Below are 12,122 nucleotides of genomic sequence, written 5' to 3'. Positions count from 1 at the left end.
AGTGGAAAATTATCTTCCTTCTATCAATCTATCATCGTTCATCAGGCGGAGAAAAATCTCGCACAATCATGTCAGAAGCTCCGATTGCCACGTATGTGTCATTGCACTCCGACGCTGCGTCAGGTATTTTGGTAGACAAAAGACGAAGTGGAGGAATAGAGAATATTTCTCGAGTTTACCAAACTCAATTGATGAAGAGAAAAAAAAAAAAAAAAACAGAAAGCTGACTTGTAGAAACCCAAAACCCTGTGGGACCGTGGTGACTCCCTTTGTAGTGTCTATGTCCGCAACCTCGAGGAGCGCGTCAAGCCCGACGTGCTCAAGGAGACGCTGACCACAATCTTCTCCGAGTACGGCAACATCATCGACATTGTGGCCAAGACCAACCTCAAGGCCAAGGGTCAGGCCTTTGTCGTCTTTGACGACCCGGCATCGGCCCAGCGCGCCATAGAAGAGGTCCAGGGCTTTGAGATCTTTGACAAGCCCATCCACCTTGCCCTGGCCCGCACCCGGTCCGACGCCACCGTCAAGGCCAACGGGTCCGAGGAGGATCTCGAGGCGCACAAGAGGAGGCGTGTTGCTGAGATGGGTATGTTATTTTTTCTCCTCTTTTCTCTTTCCTGCGGAAGAAAAACTTTTGTGTGTACGTTTATTTCCTTAACTAACCCGAGATCTTTCTTTTCTTTTTCTTCCAAACAAAAAAAAAAGACAAGAAAAAGGCAGCCGAAGCCGCAGCAGCCCAGACGCAGCTCAAGGACAGGGCCAACAAGCCCGGCCGCGGCCTCAAGGCGACGGGCCCCGCCGGCGCGGCGCCCACGGTGCCAGACGAGTATCTGCCGCCCAACAAGATCTTGTTCGTGCAGCACCTCCCAGAGGACTTCGACGTCGAGAAGCTCACGACCGTGTTTGGTCGGTTCGATGGGTTCCGCGAGGTGCGTCTCGTGCCTGGTCGTCGCGGAATCGCCTTCGTCGAGTACGATGGCGAGGCGGGTGCCATCGCTGCCAAGGAGAACACGGCCGGCATGCCGCTCGGGGCAGAGGGGAAGCCCGTCAAGGTCACGTACCAGAGACAGTAAAGGACGTGGCACAATGTATCAACGAGCTATCGTTCCATTCTCAGATGTTATTAGGACAGATACAATGTGTTTGTGATATTTACGATTTGATGAAATGCCGTCCGCTTGTCTGCTTCGCCCAACGCATATATGAGCTACTAAGGAACTATAACGATGATAGATAACCAAGGGATCCATGCATTCATTTTGAGTGACTGAAGTCTCGTGCATCTCCTTAACAGCCTGTTAAATGCCTTCGCCATGTAGAGACAAAGCAGTCACGTGGGTTTATAGGATGATGGTGGTTTCTGGGCTGGGATCAGAATATGACATCTTCCTCGTCCTCGTTGCCGAGTATGTCTGAGGGACCATCGGATTCCTTCGGCGCGTCTCCACGTTGCGCCTGCTCGGCCTTCCTGGAGGCCATCTCCTTGTCTGCCTCCTCGTTATCTCTTTGCTTTTTGCCTGCAACCTTTTTAAGTCTGTAGAACTCTTCACGGTCGAGCTCGTCGAGCTCAGAGTTGATATCTGATAATGAATTAGCGGCTTTCACAGGCAGTCGGCATCTAGGTTGAGCTTACATTTGATGGTGTTCTCGGTCCGAGGTATGATGACATGTTCGCTTCAAACTGTTAGTTCATATGTACGTCGTAATGGGTTGATACCAGCATTTATGTCTTACATGGCGTTGACTAAATATATCTTCGTCAGCATACTATTCGAGTAACGCATAGTTTCCACAGAGAAAAAGTAAAGCTTACCTCTTCGGTTGACGACCTTGATGACTTCGTCGAGGATGACAAACGCTGTCTGTAGACTTGCCAGCTCGACAAGAGCCTCGACTGCCCTGGCATAGGTCTCACGGCATCTTTGCACTTGCTGACCGCCCTTGCCCAGTCCCGTCATGGCAAAGTCGTTGCTGCCGTCGTCAACATAGCTTTCAAATGCTGGAAGCAGCACACCAGAGACGTTCTCCTGCTTGGCGCGAATCCGGAACCGAGCCGACTTTGCGGACTCCTGCACTGTGTAGCCAATGTCGCCTCCGACAGCATATGTCACCTCGGCCAAGGAGAACGCTGCGATCTGCATCACTCGCCCCATCTTTCGTTTTGCCTCATCGATTCGTTTGGTGATTTCTGCCCAGAGATTATAGCTCGTCAGTCACCAAGCTATGGGGTCGAGATCGTGGTAGCTGTGCACAGAAGGAATTCTGTCATCATACCTCGGAAGCGCCTGCAAGCAAAAGTAGAATAGCTATGTTAGCTAATCCTGGCCGGCCAGTCATGGAGATGTAGACGGCATGGCGATGAGCAGGGGAACTTGCTTTGTAAGGGCTTCACTCTTGCGCTTTAATAGACTGTGTCCGGTTTCAGCTCCCTTGAGCTTGGCCTTCATAATACCCAGCGACTGCCGGGTCGGAAAGACGGCTTCTCGCTCCTATGTGTTGCCTAGTAAGCTTCATGGTATTGGCATTGATGAGAGGGGTGCAGCGCAATAGCTCAGGCAAGGCCTTACTCCTGCGCCAGACATCGTGAATGATGTTCCGAGGACAACTTGTAAGCTTGACTATAAATTGCGCTGTGTATTAGACACAGAATGTAGCTGGTCTAGCAGCCAATTATTTGATAGGTCGACGGCGGGGATTGCAATTGCGTGATGTTGGCAAAGAGGTAGTGAATATGGCTGAGGTCGCCGAGCTATTGCCGTGACGTCTGTCGGAGCTGCTCTCTAGGGCGGGATGGGTTCAAACGGCTCCGTAATCCGGGCTGGGGTCGATCTGGCTGGTGAGTGGCTGGACCTTGTGTGGATGCACAGCTAGGGGGGTCTGTGTGGCGCTTGCTGCCCAATTTGCGCCAAGGCAGTACCAAACCGTTGCTGGGGTTTCTAGCGGCCGGCTATTGCACTATTCAATACCTCCTAGCTAAGAACAGGGGCTAGAATTGCGATCATTGCCCCAGGTTAGGCAGCGCGAGGCTTGCAAAAAGGTGAAACTTGGCCGCAGATATTCTAGTATGGATATCAAGCAATCGATAATAAATAGAAGATAGATCGGCAGTTCTTGTGAGACATTGGAAGGCTTCTACTGTAAGCTGCCTCCCCGCGCCGCTGTTGTCTCTCTTGTGCTGTGTCATAATTGTTATACCTCCAAGGTACATGGATCACGTTGGTGTCAGGTGCATCAGCCCTAGCATTGGCCCAAGCTGAATAGTAACGGCAAAGTATCTTTTTTCGTGTGACGGGACCCGCCCGAGCGCGCCGGCAAATATGGAGAATTGCGCATGAATTTCGGGCTGCTGCCAACAAGGACGACCCAAAGAACGCTACCAGAAAAAGAAACGCGGTTTTTACAAGTGATGCGAGCTCAGGCACTTTGTTGACATTGAGACTTCTCCACGACAACGAAGCCCGCCCTCTTGGGTGCCCCCAGCCAGTCGATAATCGAGATCGATCAAACCGCACTGGCTGCTCGAAAAGAAAACCCCAAATCGATCGTGATGGTTCGACGACGCGCGCGCAACATATAAAAAAACACCCATACCCTCCCTGCCAAACCTTTGGCGCTCGCTAGCTCGCATCAGCTCGTCCGTCGCACTCTCTCGGCCTGCCTGGCCGTCGCCGGCCAATCCCTTGAGATGTCTCCCGCGGCAGCGCCCGCAAATGGCTCTGTTCGCCAGCCGGATTTGCATCTGGTGGTACGTTGCCCATCCGGTGAGACGATTTGAGACCATAACGCTGACTTGAAATCCTCTTTTTTTTTTCCTTTCCAGACCGACGATGACTTTGTCTACGAACAAGATATCCAACGGAGTCCTGGCAGCACAAAACCATGGCTGGCATACATTAGCTACAAAATTCAGCATGGGACGGTCGAGGAGCAAGCATTTGTGCTCGAGAGGGCTTGCATGCAACTTCCCAGATCCTACAAACTTTGGAAGATGGTATGTCGACTTGCCAGGTCTTGTGTACCCCATGGGACCAAGTTAAACGTTCCTTTGACTTTCTTTGCGCAAAGGGACTAATTGCTGATGTCTGTATAGTACCTTACCTTCCGCACAAAACACATCGCCAAGCTCAATGCTGCCATCTTTGCCGCCGAATATCGCAAGGTTAACTCGCTGTTCGAACGTGCTCTCATCTTGTTAAACAAGATGCCGCGCATATGGGAAATGTACCTCAAGTTTCTCATGAAGCAGCCTCTCGTCACACTAACCCGGCGCACCTTTGACCGGGCTTTACGCGCCCTTCCCATCACCCAACATAATCGGATATGGGCGCTGTACCGGCCATTCGCCAACTCGGCTGCAGGGCCCACGGCAGTTAAAATATGGCGTCGTTACATGCAGGTGCACCCCGAGGATGCGGAGGATTTCATAGAACTTCTCTATCAGGTTGGCCACTACACAGAAGCTGCAAGGAAGTACATTGACGTGCTCAACAACCCCCGTTTCACCAGCAAGCACGGCAAGGGTCACTTCGAATTGTGGAGCGAAATGGTTGAGATGCTCGTGGAGCATGCTACCGAGGTCGAGGCGGGCTATGAGACGGGGATTGACGTTGAGCGCATCATCCGGAGTGGCATCGAACGATTTGCCGACCAAAGAGGCAAGTTGTGGGTCGGTCTGGCAACCTATTGGATCAGGAGGGGAAGCTTTGAACGCGCACGAGACGTGTTTGAAGAAGGCATTACGACCGTTATGACGGTCCGCGACTTTACGCTCGTTTTTGACTCGTATGCTGAATTTGAGGAGTCCGTCATTGGAGCGATGATGGAAGTGGCCGGCCAAAGGGCCGAGAAAGGCGTTGTGGACGAGGCTGCCGACTTTGATCTGGACATCCGCATGATGCGCTTCGAACATTTGATGGACAGGAGGCCATTCCTGTTGAACGACGTTCTGTTACGCCAGAACCCCAACAATGTCAACGAGTGGGAGAAGCGGGTTGCCCTCTGGGGCGACAACCACAACGAGGTTGTCAACACGTACACAAACGCGATCGCTGCGGTCCAACCTAAGAAGGCCAGCGGACCCTTCCATCAACTTTGGGCGAACTACGCCAAATTCTACGAGCGAGGAGGCGACCTGCGGAGTGCGAGAATTATCATGGAGAAGGCCGTCAAGGTGCCCTTCAAGTCTGTCGTGGAGCTGGCCGACATGTGGATTGAATGGGCCGAAATGGAGCTTCGGAACGATAACTTTGAGGAGGCGGTCCGCATCATGGCCAAGGCGGTGCAGGCGCCGAAAAGATCAACGGTTGACTACTTTGACGAAACTCTCACACCACAGCAGCGAGTACACAAGAGCTGGAAGTTGTGGAGTTTCTATGTCGACTTGGTTGAGAGTGTAGGCACTCTCGAGGACACCAAAAAGGTCTACGAGCGCATATTTGAGTTGCGCATCGCCACGCCACAGACCGTGGTTAACTACGCCAACTTGCTGGAGGAGCACAAGTACTACGAGGAGTCGTTCAAGATCTACGAGCGTGGGCTGGATCTGTTCAGCTACCCAGTCGCGTTTGAGCTCTGGAACATGTACCTCACCAAAGCAGTGGATCGCAAGATCAGCATAGAGAGGTTACGTGATCTTTTCGAGCAGGCTGTCGAAGGGTGCCCTCCAAAATTCGCCAAGATCATCTACCTTATGTATGGCAACCTCGAGGAGGAGCGAGGTCTGGCGAGACATGCCATGAGGATATACGAAAGGGCGACGAGGGCAGTGTCAGACGAAGACAGGGCCGACATGTTCAACTTTTACATCACCAAGTCGGCATCCAACTTTGGCCTCCCCTCAACACGGCAAATATACGAACGCGCCATCGCGGCTCTGCCCGACGACGAGGCACGCGACATGTGCCTAAAGTTTGCGGACATGGAGAAGCGCCTGGGCGAAATCGACCGGGCCCGCGCCATCTACGGTCATGCGTCACAGTTCTGCGACCCGCGAACCACGCCGGCCTTTTGGACAAAGTGGGAGCAGTTTGAGGTGCAGCACGGCAACGAGGACACGTTCAAGGAGATGCTGCGGATCAAGCGCGCGGTCCAGGCCAAGTACAACACGGATGTCAACTTTATCGCCTCTCAGGCGCTCGCCCGCAGCCAGCAGCAGAAGCAGGCAAACGGACACGGCAGCGGCGCCGAGGACGGTGACGACGGCGTCGTCGACGCCATGGAGGCCCTCGAGCGCCAGGCCCGCGCGCCAGCCGGCTTCGTGGCAGCAACCGAGGGGAACATCAAGGGTGACGCTGCTACGGCGAATACTGTCGTCGCGGCAAATCCCGACGCGATAGACGTTGACGATATGGAGGATTGATTTCCAACTCTTCCCTTTGTTTTCGTTTTCTTTTTTTTTTTTTCAGAAGAATGGCATACAGACAACGCCAGCATTTCAAAAGCTTGCGGGGCCCCTATCAGAATAGAGGGGCAGAAAACAACTCTCTGACAGGCTTGTGTTTGAAAATCAGGATCTCATGACAACTTTGAGTGGCCATATTTTCTTTTTCTCTTGGTGTTTGGGCACGTTGAACAGATGGGTGCTGTTTTCTATTCTTAAGGTTTTCACTAGGTCGATCAACGAAGTGACGCCAGATGGAGAAACGGTATTCTTTTAAGGTGTTATTTTTTTTTTTTTTTTTTCGTTTTTTTTTTTTTTCGTGTTTGTCAACCTGACCAACAATGCATGTATCTTCTTCTTTCTAGCGATTACTCGGCACAGGGACATAGTCGTACCAGCATACTCAATATAGCTACCTACCTATGGAGACGTCCGCGTAGTACAAGCTACTTAGTTTTGGATATTTTTGGGTAAAGTTTGGTTTGTGATTACGGTTGATGAAATACGACGGCCAACCCCCTAGTCTTCAGATATTCAATGAAGATAGGTGCGAAATGCACCACCTACGTCCAGCAAAAAGAAAAGCTACATGCTTTACATTACATCACGATGATATGTTTTCAAGAACAAAGAACTTTTGTCTTTCATCAAGTTTCTGTTCAAATTAAAATAACTAAAGTCTTATCAGGCGCATGGCCTGCGGCAATCTGATTTCCCCAGCACCCAGAGATGACGAGTGATATCACTACGTCAAGTCTAGTGTAACAATTGTTGGTACATTAAACGTCCTGTTTTCTCATCCTCTTTCTCTTTACTTCTTCTCACCGTAACCCTTCTCAGCATGCGTCTCATGAAACTTGTGCTGTGTGTTCCTGTCCACATGACCATCGCGGGAGCCGGGCGTCGAGTAGATGGAGCCCTTGCGCTTCTGGAAGCGGCTTGGGGGTACCTTGGATGCATCTAAAATGGTTGTGCCAACACGTCAGCCGACTTCCCTTCGCTATGGGATCGTAGGTGAAATTGTTGGAATCAAGCCCCAAGATGTGTTTCCTCAGATTTCGAGAAACAAGACATTGAAAAAAAGGTATGAAAAAGCAATTTGCTTACCCCATTCATCGCTCTGCCGCCTGTCATGGAAGGGGTCGTTGAACGCCGCACCGGTGTCCTTGGGCGCCATATCCTGCAGGCCGGGAGCCTGCTGGATCGGAGCACTACCCTGGCCGCCTTCGGCCGTGGCGTTGCTACCGGCAGTTGTGGGATCTAGAGTCGAGTCGAGCGGTAAAAGGAGTCAGGGCATGGACGGATTTCGCAAATGGGACTCGAGGATCAGTTTTCCTTCCAAACATACCTGTCATGGTCATGATTTGTTTCGTTTTCTTTTTTTTCCCTTTCTGTTTCCCTTTGTTGAGCTTGCAGAGGGTCTGGTCCCAAGTCTTCGTTTACTTGAGTTGATTGGATGAGAAGATTGGTCTAGAGTTGTCGTGGAGTTGGATTTTGAAACTGATATCGAGCTTTTAAAGATGAATAAATGGGCTCAAGGATTAGAAATAGAGTTTTAAGGATAATAAGAGCATGGGTGGTTTAAGATGATGTCTTGTAGAAAGTAGCCAGCAAGGGTGCTTTAGTAGGAGGCCAGCTCGTGAGAGGCCGTTCTGCAATTATTTTTACACAAAGATGGGATGCATGGGATTCCCCTTGGGGGTGTAACAAATCCCGGGACGGCGTCATCGTGAACAAGGAAATCGCGGGGAAAAGGGGGGAAAACAAAGAAAACGAAACGAAGCTCTGGGCCGGGCAGGGATGACGGCGTGCAGACGATCAGCCACTCCACGACGTAATAAACCCCGTCGTGATGTGCGTGTATGAGTGTGTGTGTGTGTGTGTGTGTGTGTGTGTTGAAGGTGGCAGTGTTAGAGTACCTACTGCCTTGAGTTACATAGCGTTGCCAAGGCCCGACGAAAGAGTTGTGGTTTCCCCTCTCGAGTTGGTAGCTACGGAGCTGAAGACCGAATACTAAAGCAATCGCTTCCAGTCATCTTCACGCCACCTTCCCAAAGCGGTCCCACTGCATGTAGCATTGTTCTTTGACTGTTACCTAGGTACCTACCTGGTTGCCTTGGAAGCCTTGTAGGTACCTTATGTACCTAGGTAAATACTAGGCAGGTTGCATCAACAAAGAAAAGAAGGCTGTCCTTGTCACAAGCCTCGCTGCCAAGCTCGCCTCCTAATCTTGACGATTGATGATGGGGGAGGATTTGTTCCGTTACCCAATCGGGAAATAGTCATGTAAGACAACTACGTCACTTGCGCCGGCCATTGTGTGTTTAACAGCAATTCGGTTCGCTCTAATTGCCTACCCACCATACAACCTTCCAGCTGATTTGCCTACATAACTTAGCAACTTAGGTACCTAGGTAGGTAGGTAGGTAGGTAAGGTAAGTGGTAGGTGGACACCGATGATACTGCTGCACCTAGTCAAGATAGGAATATACTTCGTAAGTTTACGAAAGCATGAAAGCAACCCTGATAGGTAGGTTTGCAACTTAAATTTTTTTCCCCAAAAGCACTCTTTCGATCGGAGACACCGTCTTCATTTCCCCCCAAAAAGCCTATCGGCCATACGATAGCGTCAAAATCTGTACCTCAATCAATCACCCTTTTGTGTGGCTGCTTTGGTATTTGATGGTTTTGGCTAAAATCTATTTTTTTGAGTAGCGGAATCTTATGAGCGAGAAGCAGATAGAAAAAAAAAAAAGTGCGTCTGGGTTTCAAATAAATCACCCAATCAATATCAAAGCAAATGTCGATCGGTAAACGCAGCGAGGTTGAGTTGACGTGATAGCGGAAACTATGCCCAATGCTACGGTAAGCTTTTGGGGCTTCGGTTGTTTTTGGCTAAGATCTCATATGCCCTCCTACAGCTTAAAGAAACGGATATTGACATGTCTTGGGTTGCAGGTCAACACTTTATCAAAGTGAAGTCGTGGAAAAGTAGGGGAGAAATAAGTTATACTTTGAGTATGGACCAGTGACTAATACATAGGGAGTATAAATGTGCCGCTTTTCAAACGAAAGGACTATGGTGTAAGTCGCTGGTCGGAGCCAATCGGAAATGGGCAAGCTTTCCATAGACGCGACAGTCAAAAGAGTGGAAGAGACAAGAGAGTTTTTCAAGCTGGTACTTAGGATCCCGGCTCAGTAGGCCAAGAAAAGGAGCAAAGTGTGTGTGTGTGTGTGTGTGTGTGTTTGGCACACCGAAAATCAACTCACGAAGCCACACACACGCCCCCTTGAAACACGTATATCCCCTGCGTCCAATATTCATTCCATCATGGCCCAAGATGACATTGGCTGCCCTGGGATGAAATTGAGACATTCGTGATGGTCCTATGATGTTCCATGGCGTGCAAATCGAGGAATAAGCTTTCAGGTACCTGGGCGACTTTTTTCTTTTCTTTTTTCCTTTGGGTAGAAAGATGGGATGGTGACCACCCTCTCCCTGGGGACATGGATTCCCGGTGCGGCTTCTTGTAGGTAAGCATACATTACAAACAAGGTGACGGGGGAAAAGAGCCTCCATTGTTCCCATCTTTAAGATTTTTTTTTTGCCTCCGCTAGTATGTAAGAGCCTCAAGTCGTCGGGTTTCAGAAAGGGTTGGCAGCGGCGCTTGAGTGTTTTTGGCTCGTGGATCGGTCTGACTCCAACTTACTGCACAGGGTCTGGTCCTCACAAAACTGACTCTCTTGTCAATCAAAATTAGTAGCAAACTGCTTTAGAGTCGTGTTACGGGAAACTTTGCAATTAGTCTCTGTACCGTATTCCAACGTCATAAAACGAAGAAAAGAAGCATCAAGAAGAGAACAGAGGAGCAAGAGGAAGAAATTGGAAGGGGAGAAAGGCAAAAAAAGGGGAAAGGTATAGCGAAAAAGAGATATCACATTTGCAAAGAGTTGGCACGATGTTTTTTTTTTTTTAAGAAATTAAATGAATGAATATTGAGCTACTTTTTTCGGAAACCCCGTCCTGAATGTCCCGTCTCCGCTGTGAAACAGTAGTAGTACAATGAGTGATTAGCAGCCACAAAGATTCCCTCTACCTCTGTCACTTGTGTGTGAAAACAAAAAGGAAAAGTAAGAAAAGAAAACCCCCCTGAGATGTTAAAAAGTCCCTTTTTAACTCCCCAATACCACCACCAAAAGACGCGCTGCTGAGTCCCTCCAAGTGAAAGTTGTTATACAAAAGGGGAAATAATATAATACAAGGCCTTGGAGTTATTGCAGTCGTCATGAAGACATCAAGCCATCATAAGAATATAATAGTAGAAGAAAACAAGTAATAATAAGACAGTGTCAGGAATAGATTTTGCAGAGGGACTCGAAAGACGGATCTGTTGTTGGAAATGGTTGGTTGTGCACACTTTCTTTGGTCATCTCAACAGGCGCTTAAGCAATCTCGCCGTCGCGGCGGAGCTCGTCGATCTCCTCCTGGGAGAGGTCGGCGACGTTGTAGCCGCGCTTCTTGAGGCCGGAGACGATCAGCTCGGAGCGCTTAACGCTCTCGGCGAGGGCCCGGCGGGCAGCTGCGGGGGTCTGAGAGCCAGCGAGCTGAGCGGCAACGACACCGCCGAAGGGGCCGGCACGAGCGCCGTTCATGCAGCGGACCAAGCAGACGTTGGTCTGACCGGCAACGGTACCTGTGCATGCCTGTCTCTGGGGGATCTCAGCGACGAGAGGGAAGTCGGTCATGGCACCATCCCGGTTCCTGGAGTTGCGGCCAGGGGGGGTGGTGGTCACACGGATCTGCTGCCATGAGGAGCCAGAAGCATCTGAGTTGAGCTCGCAAGTGTAGGGGCCTGGAAGGGATGGGGGTGTGTGTGTTAGTAGGGTTACTAGGAGCTAAGTTTTTTCCCATCGTCAGATAGAAAACTTACCAGCACCGTCGCCGTTGACCTGGTGAAGAGTCATCTGGAGGCTGCCACCGGGGCTGATCTGAGGAAGCTGGGTGCCGGTCTCGGCCATGATGGCCTTGGTCATGCTCTCAACATCGTTCTGGCCTCCGCCAACAGTCTCGCCGAAGCTGTCGGCCTGTTGGCCCTTGAAGCGGGTGCTGTCCTGCTGGAATGGGTCCCTGCGGGTTCCGTCACGGGGAGTGCTGGTAACGACACCGAGACCCATACCCTCGCCACCGGCATCACCGACGGCCTTGATGATGGCACCGTGACCAGCGACCAGGGGAGCGGCCAGGATGGTAGCGGCGATGAAGCTCTTGAGAGACATTTTGAAAGAAAGAAGTGTGTATGTGTGTGAGAGAGAAGAGAAGAAGGAGGAAGAAGAAAAAAAAATGATAGTGATTACCTGTCCGGCAGGAATGTGAATTATTGTATAATATCTAGTTTGACTAAAGTCGAGCTAGTAGTAGCTAAGAGAGGGTAAGAAGGAAGAGGGAAAATTCTTAAAATGGCTGGAACAGTGCTGTTGAGTGCTGATGAAGAGAAGAAAAAACAAAACCGATGATGGCGAAGAAGATGGTGCTGTTTTATAGATATTTTCGAGGGTATTGTGGCCACTATCTTGCAGAACGTTTCGTCCTGGGTTAGGACCTACGACGCGGCCCTTGGTCCTTACTCCGCCTACACATTTCCGCTTCTAGAAAGAATAGGCCGATGATGCTCAGGCATGATTCCAGCTCCTGTATGCCGCAGAGTTCAGTCGGAACTATCGAAGGGGCGCCGCACAAGCT

The 12,122-nt window shown here is 50.3% G+C and overlaps 6 protein-coding genes across 6 annotated transcripts; 3 read left to right on the top strand and 3 right to left on the bottom strand.

The window, feature by feature from the left end:
* Nucleotides 1-68: 68 nt before the first annotated feature.
* PgNI_03266 (uncharacterized protein) lies at nucleotides 69-1,076 on the top strand (the record flags this gene model as incomplete). The annotated part of the gene is made up of 3 exons (XM_031123321.1): nucleotides 69-91; nucleotides 276-589; nucleotides 709-1,076. The coding sequence occupies 3 exons, from the start codon at nucleotides 69-71 to the stop codon at nucleotides 1,074-1,076; spliced, it is 705 nt and encodes a 234-aa protein (XP_030984622.1).
* A 298-nt stretch (nucleotides 1,077-1,374) lies between these two features.
* Nucleotides 1,375-2,585, bottom strand: PgNI_03265 (uncharacterized protein; the record flags this gene model as incomplete). Its single annotated transcript, XM_031123320.1, has 7 exons — nucleotides 1,375-1,583; nucleotides 1,637-1,677; nucleotides 1,738-1,747; nucleotides 1,817-2,191; nucleotides 2,278-2,288; nucleotides 2,353-2,492; nucleotides 2,571-2,585. 7 exons carry the CDS (start codon nucleotides 2,583-2,585, stop codon nucleotides 1,375-1,377), a joined length of 801 nt encoding a protein of 266 aa, XP_030984625.1.
* A 208-nt stretch (nucleotides 2,586-2,793) lies between these two features.
* PgNI_03264 (uncharacterized protein) lies at nucleotides 2,794-3,264 on the top strand (the record flags this gene model as incomplete). Its single annotated transcript, XM_031123319.1, has 2 exons — nucleotides 2,794-2,839; nucleotides 3,206-3,264. 2 exons carry the CDS (start codon nucleotides 2,794-2,796, stop codon nucleotides 3,262-3,264), a joined length of 105 nt encoding a protein of 34 aa, XP_030984624.1.
* Nucleotides 3,265-3,464: 200 nt separating this feature from the next.
* PgNI_03263 (uncharacterized protein) lies at nucleotides 3,465-6,361 on the top strand (the record flags this gene model as incomplete). Its single annotated transcript, XM_031123318.1, has 3 exons — nucleotides 3,465-3,748; nucleotides 3,824-3,994; nucleotides 4,094-6,361. The coding sequence occupies exons 1-3, from the start codon at nucleotides 3,689-3,691 to the stop codon at nucleotides 6,359-6,361; spliced, it is 2,499 nt and encodes an 832-aa protein (XP_030984296.1). The 5' UTR covers nucleotides 3,465-3,688.
* Nucleotides 6,362-6,995: 634 nt separating this feature from the next.
* On the bottom strand, nucleotides 6,996-8,216 carry PgNI_03262 (uncharacterized protein). Its single transcript, XM_031123317.1, has 3 exons — nucleotides 7,731-8,216; nucleotides 7,490-7,642; nucleotides 6,996-7,342 (listed from the first exon to the last, which is right to left on the bottom strand). Exons 1-3 carry the CDS (start codon nucleotides 7,741-7,743, stop codon nucleotides 7,194-7,196), a joined length of 315 nt encoding a protein of 104 aa, XP_030984626.1. The 5' UTR covers nucleotides 7,744-8,216; the 3' UTR covers nucleotides 6,996-7,193.
* A 2,609-nt stretch (nucleotides 8,217-10,825) lies between these two features.
* PgNI_03261 (uncharacterized protein) lies at nucleotides 10,826-11,659 on the bottom strand (the record flags this gene model as incomplete). The annotated part of the gene is made up of 2 exons (XM_031123316.1): nucleotides 10,826-11,235; nucleotides 11,314-11,659. The coding sequence occupies 2 exons, from the start codon at nucleotides 11,657-11,659 to the stop codon at nucleotides 10,826-10,828; spliced, it is 756 nt and encodes a 251-aa protein (XP_030984629.1).
* Between the last annotated feature and the right edge of the window lie 463 nt (nucleotides 11,660-12,122).

This window comes from Pyricularia grisea (genome assembly GCF_004355905.1).
Source record: "Pyricularia grisea strain NI907 chromosome Unknown Pyricularia_grisea_NI907_Scaffold_2, whole genome shotgun sequence".
NCBI classification, from domain to species: domain Eukaryota; kingdom Fungi; phylum Ascomycota; class Sordariomycetes; order Magnaporthales; family Pyriculariaceae; genus Pyricularia; species Pyricularia grisea.
The sequence above is the reverse complement of the archived record's forward strand: the minus strand, read 5'-3'. Positions and strand labels throughout refer to the sequence as shown.

Coding starts and splice junctions, on each gene's coding strand:
- PgNI_03262 (XM_031123317.1), bottom strand. Junction 7,343..7,489: donor GCGGCAGAGCGATGAATGGG/GTAAGCAAATTG, acceptor CAACCATTTTAG/ATGCATCCAAGGTACCCCCA.